This window comes from Zootoca vivipara, chromosome 11 (assembly GCF_963506605.1).
Source record: "Zootoca vivipara chromosome 11, rZooViv1.1, whole genome shotgun sequence".
Lineage (NCBI taxonomy): Eukaryota > Metazoa > Chordata > Lepidosauria > Squamata > Lacertidae > Zootoca > Zootoca vivipara.
Window position 1 is genome coordinate 27,199,657 of NC_083286.1, and position 16,868 is coordinate 27,216,524.

The 16,868-nt window shown below is 39.7% G+C and overlaps 1 protein-coding gene across 1 annotated transcript in view; it reads right to left on the reverse strand.

Annotated features, from left to right (window-relative positions):
- The window catches only part of RHOBTB3 (Rho related BTB domain containing 3), a 31,757-nt gene that overhangs the window by 8,045 nt on the left and 6,844 nt on the right, over positions 1-16,868 (reverse strand). Inside the window, exons 4-9 of the mRNA XM_035100128.2 lie at positions 14,015-14,166; positions 10,445-10,556; positions 9,048-9,413; positions 7,667-7,779; positions 6,132-6,252; positions 1,816-1,989 (exon numbers count right to left, since the gene is read on the reverse strand). Of these exons, the coding sequence (XP_034956019.1) occupies positions 1,816-1,989; positions 6,132-6,252; positions 7,667-7,779; positions 9,048-9,413; positions 10,445-10,556; positions 14,015-14,166 (1,038 nt within the window). The remainder of the gene's footprint in view (positions 1-1,815; positions 1,990-6,131; positions 6,253-7,666; positions 7,780-9,047; positions 9,414-10,444; positions 10,557-14,014; positions 14,167-16,868) is intronic.

The following is a 16,868-nucleotide window of genomic DNA, read 5'->3' on the forward strand; positions in this document are numbered from 1 at the left end:
CCCATCTTCCCCGATCACTGGTCCTGCTAGCTAGGGATCATGGGAGTTGTAGGCCAAAACATCTGGAGGGCCGCAGTTTGGGGATGCCTGTTCTATGTTGTAGGTGGTTTTTTTCCAGCCTTTTAGTCTTACTTGTTTTCATTAGGTCTGAGCCAAAAAAAATCTGAACGGTGTACTTTGTTGTCTATTTGTTTTGGGGGTACAGATTTTACAATCATTCACTTTTTAAAAGTCTTCCAACATGATGACATCATTCAATTATTGCTATATTGTATTTCTCTGTGGTTCTTTTGTCTTTTCTCAGACCACAGAAAGTCTTTTTTTTCAGAGGAACAGAAGAGCAGCGCAATCTCTCCAGGTGAAAATAAATGCCTTTTGCATTACCATTCTGCCTTTTTAAAAGTTTTTTTTAAAAAAAATGTGGACAGTGACATACTAAGAAAGAGGACCTATCACAGCTCAGCAGGCATTTATTATAAAATTTGCAGTGAGTGCCATTTTATGGCCCATTTCTTTTTAAAAACATCAATCTCTTAATTATCACTAGAACACTTTTCTGACTGTATTTTTAAAAAATGAAAGGGAGGCACGGTACTGTAAGTCTATGGTGGTTTTTTAATGATTAAACAATCCCTACCCCTTTCTGGTCACACCGCCATTAACCATGTCGATAAAATGATGAGAAAGCTTTAAAAAATATTTAACATTATTATATTATAGTATTACATCACCATAATAGATTAACATTATAGCATTTTGGTGATAATGATGCTAAACCGCTCTCTCTCTCTCTCTCTGGGCTAGAAAAAACATTTTACTAATAATTAAAATACTGATAAAATAAATAAATAAGGAAGATCATAAAAAGGTGTCCACCACAAAGTAAATGTACACTAAGGTTAAACTGTTCCCATATACAGCAACTACACCACACTGTTGTGGACAAAACATGGAGGGATAATAGAAAAAGCATCATACTCCTGAGAGTGCGAAAAGTCAATTATGATTCTGCCTGTAGCTTCCAACAAAAGAGCAGTGACTGAGTAGCACTAGGAGTCACTCATATTGAAGCTGGCCTGAACTGAGCCTTTAAAAGGTAATGCAGGAACGCCCAGAAATATTTTTACCCAATATCAAAAAATCCAAGGTTAAGAACCAGAAAATTCAAAAGGCACAACACTATGCAAAATGTACTCAGTAGCAAGTCCACTTAGTTCTTAATAAATATACTCACGATCAGCTGTGCAGAACAATCATATGCAAGTAAACTTGGAAGTAAATTCCATGGTGTTAAATGGAATTTTACTGTATTTTTCCATGTATAAGACTAGGTTCTTTTAACAACAACAACAAAAGGTTTAAAATTGGGGTGCGTCTTATACACGGGTAGTGCTGAGGGGTGTTTTCTTAATTTGGAGTCCTAAAAAATAGGGTGCATCTTATACATGGGGGCGTCTTATACATGGAAAAATATGGTATTACCAGCGAAGTCTGCACAGGATTGCAGCCTTGCTCAGCCGTAAAAGAAAAATGATATAATAATAATAATAAATTATTTATACCTCGCCTATCTGGCTGGGTTTCCCCAGCCACTCTGGGCGGCTTCCAACAGAAATATTAGAATACACTAATTTCCTAAAGATTAAAAACTTCCCTAAACAGGGCTGCCTTCAGATGTCCTCTAAAAGTCTGGTAGTTATTTTTCTTTTTGATATGATGGCATCTACTTCTCTTCCCTCTTCTTTCACCAATGAAGGAGCAACCAGAGCACCAGAAGTATATGAATATAGAGAAAAAGCTTAAATATTTGTTTACCTGGACAACAGGAGTCCGTATACAGATACTCTAGAAAGGACAAGAAAGTGTCTTTGGAAATCCCATAAACTGGAACCAGAAAACTATTAGATTCTGCATAGTTGCCGTTGAACATAGCCGCCATTACCTCACAGCGAGCCACGAGGACTGCTCTGTGAGCTGGCACTGTAGCACCTGGTGGGGGAGAGAAAGAAAACCAAGACAATGATTTCAACATTTTTATGCTGATATATACTTAAGTTAGGGATGCGGAAACTGTGGCACTCCAGATGCCATTGGACTACAAAGTTGATGACAGTTACAAGTATAACAACACACAAAGGGCCACAGTTTCTCACCCCTAATTTAAGAGCGATGTTTTCTTAAATTATTGAACACTGGTGTTTCAGGAAAAATCTGCCATGGTTAACAAATTTTACAATATAAAACAATATAAAGTGACAAGACTTATAGTGATGCCTTCATTTAATGGGATCTCAATCCACTGACCATTTAGGATGAAACATTTGGTATCTGGATCTACTCTGGTTGCCTTCAGTACACATAAGTTTACAATCCTCTACACATTTACTGCGGGAATCAGTCCAATTTAATTCAGTAGGTTTTAGTTTTGAGTAAATGTGCTTAAAATTAGATGGCACACTGGCCTGAACCCAAATTCCATAATTTATTGCACCAGCAAAGAAAAAGACTCTGTGTGTGTGTGTGTGTGTGTGCGCGCGCGCGCTTCTATTAATGCTGCCCATTGAAACTTTGTGATCTGTAAATATGGCATCCATGTGTATAATGCAAACATCTGCAAGGAGGTTTCCACATCATCTAAAACCCTAACTATTCAGGGTTCCATATAGTATAGAAGGCTTTGTGCACTCAGTTATTTGAGGAAAGTTTCCCACCCAGCCGATGTGCGTCCTGTACACAGAGGTGCCTGAGAGCAGGGCTACTCAGCACTGGTATCAGGGGCAGAGTTATGTTCTTGTTTGCTGCAGCCCCACTCTTTCCTCACATGATCAATTCAGTTTTGAATAAAATGCCTGAATAGGGTTTACCGATAATTCTTTGGAAAAAGCACTGATAGGAGCAAACTGACATTTGCTCTGCAACAGAAAAACGTCTAAATGGCTCCAACATTTCACATACGAGGACTTAAGTATTTAAAATGCACAATCAGAGGCTGATTTTTTTTTAAATAACTGTTGCAGGCTCAAAACTGTCTTAGTGCCATGCTCTATGACTTGGAACTACTGGTTTAATCCCTGGGATCCTTCAGTAAGGAAGGAATAGCATTTTTCACATCCTCAGAGGTACTCCTATTATTACTGGAATTAAAAAGTCTCAGGGACTGATCTCTGTGTCCTGACAAAAATCTGGACACAATCTGGTAAACACAACTGCACTCTTTTGTGCAGTACATTCTTAAATTAGGTGTTTTTAGCTCTAAAGACGAAACACTTTAAAAACTACAAATTCATTATCACTGTGTTCTGCTTGTAATAGATGGTTGCACTCTTGTTAATATGAATATATTCCTCTGTGGCATTTGTTTGAGACAAGCAATGAAACCTATTGTTCCCTCAACTTCCTACAAGAATTGTCCAAAGAGTAGCCCTTAGAACTGAGCTGTCTGTCTCACCAAGCTGTGCATTTGTATTTTGTTCTCCTTTCAAAGGACTGTTTGTTTTCTCTGCATACTGAAGGCGGCATCTAGAAAAGAATTCCCTTGTACGCATGTGCCTAGTTCATAGAGATTCAGACTTGGCTGTGGCTTTTCAAAGCTGAAAGCAAAATAATTAAACAACTCTTTATTCTTGCGGAAGCAGAAGTTTGAAGTTGATCAAAAATACTTGCCACTACTTGCAGCAAAAACTGCAAGGTTTTTAACGGAGGCAATTAGAATAAGATCTATTATTTGATTGTTGATGTAAACCTCCAAAATGTATTTGGTATAGTTAAGTTTTTACCTCTTTCCTCAGTACATACATTATTTTATTTTATTTTATTGCTATGGCTAGTGGCTGATCCAAATAAAGATTCTTCTGGTTCTTGCCACTACTCCTGTCTATGTATAGGCGTAGAAGTAGCTAAGGGTTGCAATTCTGTACAAAATCCTGCTTAAATCCCACTGAAGTCAATGAGATTAGGCACTGTTAATAGTACACAGGACAGCAAATAAAGGTCCATGACTGGCAAGGCAAAAATGAAGAAATGCTAGTATCATCTGCAAAGGCAGCTGTGCTGGCGTATAAGAAAATTAGGCCAATACCTTTAATAGGCCAACCAAAATAGCACAAGTTAGAATTGCAAGTTTTTGAGTTCTACAGAACTGTTCATCAAGCTAAACAGAGCAACATGGGGACATGGTGGGGGATTTCTTTTTTATTGTTTGGTTGCTGTTGAAAACATGGAGTTTGCATCTGGTCACAGTCTTACGATGGAAAGGGGGAGGAGGCACTAGCAGATATTAACATGACGCTGTGGGTTAAACCACAGAGCCTAGGGCTTGCCGATCAGAAGGTCGGCGGTTCGAATCCCCGTGACGGAGTGAGCTCCCGTTGTTCGGTCCCTGCTCCTGCCAACCTAGCAATTCGAAAGCATGTCAAAGTGCAAGTAGATAAATAGGTACCGCTCCGGCAGGAAGGTAAATGGTGTTTCCGTGCGCTGCTTTGGTTCGCCAGAAGTGGCTTAGTCATGCTGGCCACATGACCCGGAAGCTGTACGCCGGCTCCCTCAGCCAGTAAAGCAAGAAAAGCGCCACAACCCCAGAGTCGTCCACGACTGGACCTAATGGTCAGGGGTCCCTTTACCTTTATTTAGGTGCTATATGACTCTCACCTTCACTAATATAAGGCCTGCATCCTGGCCGAGAAGTGGCGCCAGGATAGGTGTTGATTTCCTGCTGATTTCCTGCAAAATCTTGCGAGATCTCAGAAAAGTCTTGCAAGAGGTCTAGGAGAGCAAAATATCTATTGAGATTTGAGAGAAATATTGCAAGCTCTTTCACAGACCAATGCCAGCACTGCTTCTCCACAAGCAGCGGAGGTGACACAACTGGCGGTACAGCTGCAGTGCCACCGGCAGGTGGCTAAGTGGTGGTGAGTGTCCCACTGGTGGTGTGGCAGAACAGTATGGTATGGCACTTCCTGTTTTGCCTTAAGTGGCAAAATAGGATGTACCACCCCTGATCTTAGGATTCCAGAACTTACAGCTGTCAGTTCTGAGGGAAGACAGGCAAGGACCCACAGTCCAGGTGGGGCTTGCTAGCTCAGGGAGGAGGTGTGCAATAGTACATAGGATGCCTGGTCAACCCCAGAAGCTATAAAAGGCCTGCGTCCTGGTTTCCACCTACTAAGGAACCTGTGTGTTTTGCCTAGGTTGGAGACAGACCTGTATAACAGACAATTCTTGAGTTTTGAGAGATCAGGAATCAGCCACATTTATGATTATTTTCCCCAGCTGGCCTTGGTGCAATCTACATAGCCTCTAACCATTCTCATACATACTACCTCCTTCCCCATTGTTTTGAGACTAAGATACAGTGGAGCCTTGGTTGTCAAACGCTTCAGAAGTCGAATGTTTCGGCTTTCAAACTCCAACAACCTGGAAGTGAATGCTTCCGTTTTTTTAATGCGCCTCAGAAGTCGAATGGCTTCCAAGGTGTGTTTCTCCATTTTTTTCAATGGATTTTGCCAACCGGCAATTGCACCTTGATTGTCGAATGTTTTGGAAGTCAAAAGGTCTTCCAGAACAGATTACATTTGACAACTGTGGTTCAACTGTACAGGCTCCATGACTTTAATATCAGCTAAAAAAAAAAGTTTCCTCCTTCCCATTTACCATCTAGCCTGCTGAAAAGTTCTGGGAGACCTGGAAGCTTTGAAACTCTTTTGTGATTATGGCACTGCCATAATTGGGATTTTGCAATATAATCAAATATCAAATGAGATTCCCTCCTCTCCTATCATATATCCGGCTTTGCAACATTTTCGCAACACTATAATAAATATTGCTGGAAACCACAGGAGGGAAGAGTGCTCTTGTGCTCGAATCCTGCTTGAAAGTTTTTCACAGGCATCTAGTTGGTCACTGTGGGAACAGAATGCTGGACTAGATGGGCCATTGGCCTGATCCAGCAGGCTCTTCTTATGATATGCTCTTACATATTGAATTCTCCCTTATATTCTAGATAATGAAAGCATATTGATGATGCTACTTGTTTTTATTGCAAAAGTTATTCAATTTATCACCAGGAGGTATTTTATCATTGTTTGACTACTTAAAGGGCAAAGGTGGGAAAACAAATGAGATAAGTTTAATACCTTGTATTTTGAACATGACATCAGCTAACACAGTTGTGTTAAAGAAGAGCCTGAGAGAGCTGTTACATAACTGCAGGGGCCTTTTTGACAAATATGACCTGCAATTTCTTGAGCTGTTAACCTGAAAAAGGAAAAGACAGGAGAACATATGAGTGACAATGCTTTTTAAGTGCCTACCTTTGTTCCTGCTTTTGTAGCAAACAATATGAAACCACTGAGCCTGTTTTTTCACGTTGTTCACAACTGATCAGCAACATCTGTTGCACACTTTCAAAAGCTCTTCCTCCATTTTTATTTCTACTACCATAAATAGGCATCTCACAATGGTTCTCACTCTAAATATGTATCATGCCATTGTAAGCTCGCCCCTCCCCCGGATGCATATAGCGTCCCACAGGCCATAATTCTGGCACAGGGTAGTACTGTAATCAATATTTTCCCTCCAGTAGCAGACTCTAGCCCCTCACCTTTTGAGATGTTCCTCTAGCTAGACACTTAACATTGGGAAGATCAAGGGGGGAGAAATGTAACATTCTCCTACGCATACACGGAATCCTGAACATGACACTTTGTTTCTGACCATGGAGCACAATCCCTGACAAGGTTATCCTGCACTTATCTTGTTGAAATAAACAGGAGTTGTGTAAAAGACCACCCTTGCACATTGTGTCCCAGCCTTGGGTCAGATGAGTATGTCTCTCTTAAAGGTAAAGGGACCCCTGACCATTAGGTCCAGTGGTGACCGACTCTGGGGTTGCGGAGCTCATCTCGCATTATTGGCCGAGGGAGCCGGCGTACAGCTTCCAGGTCATGTGGCCAGCATGACTAAGCTGCTTCTGGCAAAACAGAACAGCACATGGAAATTCCATTTACCTTCCCGCCGGAGAGGTACCTATTTATCTACTTGCACTTTGATGTGCTTTCGAACGGTTAGGTTGGCAGGAGCTGGGACTGAGCAATAAGAGCTCACCCCGTCGTGGGGATTCGAACTGCCGACATGCTGATCAGCAAGCCCTAGGGCTCAGTGGTTTAACCAACAGCTCTTAAAGGTATCCAAAAGCTGGCAGCCTGAGACAGCTACTTCACCTAGTGTGATGGCAGGCCTGCTTCTGCATCAGCATTCATAAACAAAATTAAGTAATGCTCCCTTATATGAACCAAATATTTTCCCCTTTGAAACCTCACGGTTGTTAGCATTTAAGCTTCCCATAGCTGCATTTTAAACTCTTTTATTGATAGGAAGAATATTAATTAAGAAATAATTGTTTAATAAGGATCATTTTGAATACTCTGTCATCATCACCCGGTGAGTTATTAAATCTACGTATTAAAAAAGTTTATAATCTTTCCAGTTGTTGAATTCACCCTCTTCCCTTATTTCTATAGCCTAACTAATACTGAACTTAATGGTGAGTCATTTGGACTTAACAACCTTCATTGATAAATCTTGTATCTAAGGGATCCAAACCACTCCATCTGGTCCTTTTTGCAATCCAATAAGTGCAACTGAAAGATAAAAAAAAAATGTGGCTTACCTTTCCTGGAATTTTCAAGATACATTTTACTCTCTCAAGAACAAGCTCAACGTTCCCAAGATCCTTCAGCTTCTTTTTGATATGTTCTTCTAATAGTTCCCATTGGAAAGCACCTGTGGAGATGAGACAAACAATACTTCTAGGCTATGGCTCCTCTCAGACTATCAGCTTTTTAGCACCAGAAATGCAGTTATTACCAACATGCGCTGCACACAACCCAATCATCTTCTCAGGGGGTGGCATTTCTGTCGCAGGGACACTGCATTTTATATCACTGAATGAACTATATTTGGTACCTGGGAAAAGGAAATTTTCGCCTCTCCACATGCCTGAATAGCAAAGTCACTGTTATTGTGCTTGGTGTTAGTAATGTGGGTGTCATTGACACTAATAAGACACCCCTATGGTGTGAATAACAAAAAGTGACAAAACTACCTCCGCAGTTCCTGACTTTTAAATAAAAGTATGCAATGCAAAGAAATAAATAGAATTGGAGAGGAGACATCTGTTTGCCCTTGAACTGGCCTTGCAAAGGTTGTGAAGTTGCACCCTTCAATGCACACATACACAACAACAACATTTCAGCATCAGACTTGGAAGAAAATATATGTTAAAACATGACACCCAGATTCAGAGCTCTGCATGTGTTTTGATGCATAAACAGATTTCCTGGACAATATAGCATCCCCACCTAGTGCAATAAACCCAATAGGCATGTGACTGGAGTTGTCCTCAAACACACTGAAAGGAACAGTCCTTTCAAGAGAAAGAACTCCATGTGTAGACAGGAGCACCCTAAGTTTAAAGAATCTTAGGGCAGTAAAATTGGGTACAATCCACCAAAGAGTGGCATTGCACTATTTCCATTTTGTTTGTTTATTTCCTCCTTCAAAGGCTATTGACTACAATAGCTTGGTGGATTGCTTCATTGCACCTCCTTAGTAGAGGAACCAAGTGCCAAAGTCTATCATCTTTTCCTCCATCACCACTATTCAGCAAAAGTTCTTAAAATATGTAATAATCAGAAAACAACAAAGAGGATGAGAATGGGATAGTCTGGTGCTCAACCAACTCAAATTGTGTAAACAAAAGTTCTGGCAACATTTACACTTCCCACTGAAATCTCCTTCATTTAAAAAAAAAATCCCTACATAAAGAACACCAGACATTTTCTGAAGAAAAGTTTTCAGGTAGTCGACTCCCTGACAGGCTAGTAATCTGTATGCATCTACTTCAAGTCTGAAGTGGTTAAGTTCAGGTGCAGATTTATTACAACAACGAGAACTAGGCCTCTAGCGAGATGGTATGCAGCCCCATTGCAGTAGGTTAGCTCTTTCTTGCTAAAAGACAAAAAACAGCCAGAACCATTCTGACAGGATACCTGAGTAAATGAAGTGCAGAATGTCTGACAAACAAGAACAGAAGAAAGAGTCTTTAACAATGACTCTTACTGGTGAATTGCATGATGAGTTGTGGTTTAAAACAGGAAGCACAGCTTGCCGCTTTGCTGCAAAGAGGGTCTGGGCAGTTCGAATGATGGAGGAATCCTGAATGTCTGCTGGACTCTTCACATTGAAGAGTAACATGAACACATGGCTAACAGAGCACAGAACAATCCTGTGAGCTTCTGCTACTTCCTTCAAGTCTTCAGAATAAAACACCACATCTGCACACTGGCAACAGAACAGCAGGTTATGTAAATCAGAGTCGTAATGCGAGGCTTCACCTTTTAAGATTGGCATTTTTTCTAAAACAAAACCAAAAAAATAGAAATCATGAATAAACTGTTTGTAACTCCAAATTTGCACTAGGCACAATGCAAACAAAAGCATTTTTATTCCCTGGGACTGGATTAAATGAGGACATTACAGTGTTTTCCTAACTGCCCTAAATACATTTTTCTTTACTACACTTTGGCCATCAAAGGAAGTACAATTCCTCTAACTTCTCAGGTTAATAAAAATTGTAAAAACATTTACTAAAAAAATTAGATGTTTCTGAAATTAATCATTGGAGAATTGCTTGAATTGCAGTAGTTTTAAACGATATAGCCAAAGGATTGTGAGGATAGAAGGCTGCATACTCACAAAGGCCAAACTACGTTTTATACTGAACATCACCAGCAACTGCTTATAATAGTGAAAAAAATGCAGAACATTCTGATGTCAGGGTAAATTGTACTAGATGCCAGAGGAGTCTGAGGAGGTGCACAGCATTTTTGATGGCAGCCATGCACTTAACGTAATCAGAGTTCAATAAACTCACCCAATTCCTTATTATGGACCAGGGCCCTTTTGCCATCTGGCCAGTAGAGGATGGTGGGGTGGGGTGGAAAATAATACCAGTGGAGAGTGAATAACGAAAGCTGTTAGGTGCCAGAGAACTTACAGCTAGCATCTATTCAGATAATGGCACCAGTACTATAATTATTTGTTGTAGTTCATACTTTCCTCTAGGCCCTGAAGCCCCTCTGCTGCAGCAAGTCTGCCAGGAGTTAGTCCCAAAACAGGGCATTCCAGGGATAGGGCAGCCTATAGTCTCCCAGAGCCCTCCATCCCCCTAGGATCAGACCCATAAACAACTACACAAGTATAGAGCTATTGTGTTAATTTCTCTTCCATTGAAATGAGAGGGTTTGTCAAAAACACACTCAAAAGAACCATAAAAAGAAGACACCCCCACCCCCCACCCCTGACAGCACAGGCCAGCAGGGCTTTGAAATTGATAAATTCTCCCTCCGTCTCCTGCCACTTAGATGTGCTCTGTTGGAAAGTATACCTGGCTGATCAAGTTGAGGTGGCTTAACTCCATGGCACTTATGGTTCTTTTTCCTTTTCTTCATTTTTTCAGAAGATTTCTGATTCAAGCTTTGTATCATAAAATATTCCAGCTAAAATAAAATACACACACACATATATATATTTACTTAACCTTATTAGATTTATTTAAGAAGCCGTAGCAGATCAATTATGGTTAAATGCTGATTGGACACTTTAATCAACTTGAAAGATAACAAATTTCTTATGTACAAATACAATTTCATACAAAAGCAGGAGCACTGAACGTTTAGAAGATATTAAGCAAAGTAGAAAGGATGACTCCTATAGTTTTTATGTTAGTGGCAGGGAGTTTGGATGTTTCAGAACTGACCAAGAGTCCAAATCTCCGTGTGGTTTTTACCCTTTCTCCCATTAAATTAGCCTCATCAACCGAGTACAAGAAACAGGACATTTCTTCCAGCAGCCTCTAGGTCAGGCACCCCCAAACTTCGGCCCTCCAGATGTTTTGGACTACAATTCCCATCATCCCTGACCACTGGTCCTGTTAGCTAGGGATCATGGGAGTTGTAGGCCAAAACATCTGGAGGGCCGCAGTTTGGGGATGCCTGCTCTAGGTCTATTATGGAATTCCCTGCCAGTGGGAATGCAGTAAGCCTCCTCCTCTTTGAAATTTTAAACATTCTTTGAAAATGTTTTGTAGGAAGGTCTTTTATGTAAAGGATGTATAGGGTGCCCAATGCAAGAGAGGACTATTCTGGATCCCGCCCAAGACCAAACCACCGAGGCATTTACGGTACTTGCAAGTAAAGAAGTAATTTTTGATACAAACTTAGCAGCTAAGAAAGAACACAATCTAATCCATAGCTCTGCATACACTGGACAGGCTGCAGAGCTGGCCTTCTCTGTATGGAAGTAGACTCTAGACTAGAGCTCACAGGTACATGCCAGTTCCTATGCTTATGAGCTCCTTGCCACAGGTCTGCTAGATGCTGCATTGCGCACTGGGTCTCCTTGGTACAGCAATGGGGGCCTCTTAAGCCTCTCTGAAGGAAGAGCATGAAAACCATCCAAACTTGATGAAGTGAGGTATTGTTTATTATACCAACAAATCTTTAAAAGATTAGCCTTTATCATTCCTGCTTCAAAATAACACTAACAGAAATTAGTACAAGGAAGGAACACCATGCCCAAAGTGCTTATAGAATAAATTCAGTAGGCAAAGCCAAGCAAATGAGGACAGCTCCCACAGATGTTAATTTAAAAACAATAACAAATCTACATAATATGTATTCAATTAGCTCCCTCACATTACTACCCTGTTTTCCATGGAAGAAACCTAACGTCCATTGAAGTTCATTTTTAAAGTAGCTGATTCAACAGACAAACTAAAGTGCCTACTGACTGCAAACCAAGCTGCAGAAATCCTAAAACAGGCTCACTTCCAATACACAATTAAGATTGGCAAATCCATTAATGGCACTAAATTTTGTTTCCCATAAATAATTTGGAATCTATTGCTACTGTTTTCAAGACAGTGATTCATTTGAGAATGTCATTTGCTCTATGACTTTGGGTGTAATCCGTATCCATTCAAACCATTTCTTTAAAAAAACCCTGATATGGCTAGCCAATGGCTAATGTAATTAATGAACTGAAATGATCTATTTATCACTTTAGAGACCTTTTAAATTAACAGCCCAATCCTCTGCATGTCTACTCAGAAGAAAGCCTTTTGTGAGATTAATTACCAGGAAAATGTGCATATAACTGCAGCCTAAATCGTTTTTAAACCAGTTGTGGCATGTGAGGGAATTGCCACTGTACCACCCTCAAAGCTGCTGTTTGCCAAGACTGGGATGAGGAAGGACAGGTTGGTGGTGTGAGAGCATCAGGCTTGCAATGCCACGCACAGAGGCACATGTACTTAGGCCCACTGCTACCAGAGGTGTACCTAGGCTCCCTTGTGACCTTGGCAAGGAGCTGTATCGGCGCCATTCCCCTATCGCTTGCACCCATGGCAAGGAGATATATTGGTGCCTCTGAAGCCAGGAGAGACCATGGACCCAAAATTAAAAAAACTTTGCTTTTCATCACCTATTGCACTCTGCCAGTTATTTCCTCCTGGAGTTGGGTCTGCTCTGCTCCACCTCCCCTCCATCGGTCCATCTGCCTGGTTTCCTCCCTCCCTCTGGTTGCTGCATTCCCTTCCGCCTCCATCCACCCTCCCTTTCTTTTTCCTCCTCCTGCAACTCTCACCCTCCCTCTTTCTTTCTTCCACCTGAGCCCTCACACTTCTAATAGCGCCACCACCCACTGGGGAAGGCCCCCCAGCAAGCGACTGGATTCCATCACAAAGGCACCCAGAGGAGCCTGCAGGCCTTGCCCAGCCACTCAGAAAAGCAGAGGAGCAGCCCAAGGAGACCACGGATGGGCTTTGAGCCACTCCAAGTACTGCCATTTTTGTGCCCTCATGGGCTTGCGCTTTGGTAGGGGCCAACCCAGCCAACCCTTATGTACACCCCTGAATGCCCCCACCAACCCAGTGCTTCTGCTGCCCTGTCCATACTAATCAGCAGCAGCGTTGCCCCAGCTAGGAGTACTTCTTACATACTGCAACTGTACAAAACTGAAAATGCATCCAGATTAAGGATGTAATACTATACTCGCTTACTAGGAGCAAGTCCCACTGAACTCAAAGGCACTTGTGTTTCAGAAAGCATGTTCACGATAGTGCTGCAACACTTTTGCTGCATTTCAATTTAATTTAGTTCCATTCCTCCAAGTACTAATCATTGCATGTAGACTTTCTCCTTCCAAAATAGTGGACTTTGAACAATGAAGGAGGTGGCCTTAAAAATGGCTCGGAGAAGAGGCAGTGCACTTCCCCCCACTTCCTAATATGATTTCCTGTGGTACCTTGAGCAAAATGTTCCAATTACACCGTTTATTTCACTTACACAATTTATCCTTGCAACAACTCTGTCTGATAGCTTTAAGCTAAAGTTTAAACTGCCATAATGAGTTGCCACATTTATACCCCACCTTTCCTTCAAGGAGCTCAAGGTGTCATAAAAGATTCTCCCCGTTCCCATTTTATCCTCTTAATAACCTTGTGAAGCATATTAGGCTCAGAGGGAGTAAGTGACCCAGCTTCACAGCTGGGTGGCGATTTGAACTCTGTTCTCCCTGGTCCTAATACAACACTTTAACAACTACACCATGTTGTCTCTCTGTGGGGATAAACTGTGTACGAAACAGATATATATATATATATATATATAGAATCATATATATATAGAATCATATATATATATATATATATATATATATATATATATATATATATATATAGAATCATATATATATATATATATATATATATATATATATATATATATATATATATATATAAATTTGACCTATGTCATCCAGTGGACTTCATGTCAGAGCAGGGGCTGTGATCCTGAGTAGCCAATGTCCGTATCCGTCCCAAAAAAATGGTAGTCCAAATTTCAAAAGATATTTGAAATCTTACCATTTGATCATTCTGAGATTCTTTTCTACTTACCACTCCTCCAAAATATTTTCCTATGTAGAAATCATTGAGACTGTGCAGTTCCAAATAAGTAGCTCCAAGTTCTTTAGCAAGCTGAATCCCTTCAGAAGCTGTAACACAGCTCCCTCTGTCTGAGATGCACAAAGGACAAGTGCAGGGAACTTCTGAGAAAACAAATTATTTATGCAAAATATTTTAATTATATTGGCTCTTCTTCAGTAGCTTCAAAATCCTATTAAGGAATTAATAGCACATTCAACAAAAGGTAAGATTTTAAAATCTATTAACAGCTTAAATGATGCAAGTGCAAATGCAGAGTTACTCCAACAAGAATTAAAGAATTATTTTAATGTTAATTATATTGTATCTTACTTTTCTTATTGCAAGCTATTTTTGAACAAGGGTTGTATTCAACTAAATCCTACTCAGCGTAGATCCACTGAAATTAATGAACCTAGTCATGTACATTAACTTCAACTGGTCTACTCCGAGTAGGACTAGCACTGAATACCACCCCATGCTCTTGTTATTCATGGTTTGTCTGATGTATAACAGCTAAGGTTGCATCAAGGTTTTCTACAAAGATCTCTCCTGAAATGCAAATATGGCTTGCCAAAATGATTAATGTGCATGACACAGTATTCCCCCCCCCAAAAAAATGAAATTAAGTGTCTTATTATTTTCTCTTCACTTTTCAATTTATCAAAAGTTTCAAAAAAATTAAGACAAGTTTCAATGGTAGGCCATTATAAATCATAAGGCAAATAATGAGGAAAGCTTGTAACACTTTGCAAGGACATTTGCCAGACCATAATTTCCTCTAAATTGCAGTCAGCATGATATTACACAAGAATTCTGCATTCCTTACTAGGCAGTGTCAGTAGTACCACAGATAGAGTAAACAAGGCTCTGCAGACAGCATTATCTATTATTTTCATTGTTAACTGGAGGAAAAAAAGTTCCCATAGAAAACAGACTTGTGCTGTTATAAATAAAAATATTTAAGTGCATTATTATATTGTATCATCAGTGTACATGGCACTGATATTCCAAAAGACAAGATCTCCTTGCCCCCTAAATTTAATCTCTAGTAGGATATATCCCTAGGATATATCAAATTGCCTATGAATCACATCAGATAATATTTCATGAAAAAGAAGGCTGCTACCTACTGACAGTTCTTACTGTAAAAGCAGTGGTGCAGTCACACTGAAATAATCTCTCTTGGGTCATTTATATTCTGATTATCAGTTATTCCAAATAACTTACTGCCTTGCAGAAGCATAACAAAAATTGACAAATATAAGGTTGCATCCAATGGTAGGCATAGTCAAAGCAGACCCACTGAAATTAATGGGCATGACTAACTTGGGTCCAATAATTTTAATGGGTATTTTCGGAGTATAATGCAGTTTGATAGAACATAGATCTGTATATATAAATGCAGAGAGAGAGAAATTTGAGACATCGATACATTTTCACCCAGCATCAAGTTCATGGCCTATGGATGATTGTCAAGGTTTACTTCATAGAGTTTGGCTAACATGCAACACAATCTTTTTATACGTTTATTGTTAACTGCCCCCAAGTATTCCAGTAAAGAAATTTCAATTGGGAATCAGGAATTACATCAATGAGGATAAATTGCAGCATTTTAAATAATAAGTATGATGAATATCAAACTGGTTCATATTACAATCTTACTATGGTAGAAACTATGTTGAAGTTGATGGCATGTTTTCAGATAAAGTGGAATAGACTGTTTATTAACAGTGTGATCATACAAAGCAGTTTCATTCTTGTACATGTTATCCTTTTTTTTACACAAATTTAATCTGGAAAAGTTTCCCCTTTTCCTTCATGTTGCTATTCAGTACAGTGGCATCATAATTTTAATTAAAAAGCATTTCAAATGGTCTACCATATGGAAATGGTCTGCAAGGTATTGGGACCCATAATGCAACAAAGTTTAAGAATTCAGTGGACTGCATTGCAGCAACTATATTTTAAAAAAACAACACTTAAAAGTAGCTGCAACTTACAACAATATAATGGACAAAAACATGACAATGTATTAAGTGATTGTATAATGAAAAAACTTTTTTAGCAAATGCTTCTCAATAAGAAATTACAGACTACTCTGATGCTATTGCTTTCCAATAATCACATTAGCTTGGAAGGTACCAGAAGTAAGGAAGAAACAAAAACTTTTTTCCACTTTTGACACTGTATCAGATTTCTCACAAATAATGCCTTCATCAGGATTCATTAAACATCATTAAAATTAAAAGTGCATAGCTCATAAATGCCCAAATAACATTCTAGGGGGCAGGAACACTAATATGCCTGTCACTATGCCACAATAAATACATTATGTTAAAATTTTAATTTTCCTGTCAACCTGAAATATCCACTCAAAGATGCTACCCACTTTGCCTCTGCTTGAATAAATGCTCTGGACAGGCCTCCTTCAGTTTCCACTGAGAGCAGGGTAATTTTGCCACAGATATGTTTGGATCATTCAATTGCTCATGATGCAGATACACAGCAAAATTACCTATGAGGAGGCACACCAAAATGGAGACATATAAAGTAACACTACCCTGAGCCATGCTGAGTAAACCTTTCCAGGAGTAAGGGCTCAAATCTGTATCTCATCTATTAGAAGCTTGAAATACAATGGCACAGCTAAAGTTATGACTATAGACTCTGCTCATGCAAAAGCTAAGGATGATGAGATTCAGAACAGATCTTCACATACATGAGAGAGCGCTGTAGAAATCAAATGTGCAAAATCATTTTTTACCATGTTTACCAATTTTTCAGAAGATGGCATTCATTGTTTCATCATCCAGAGCATAAATTT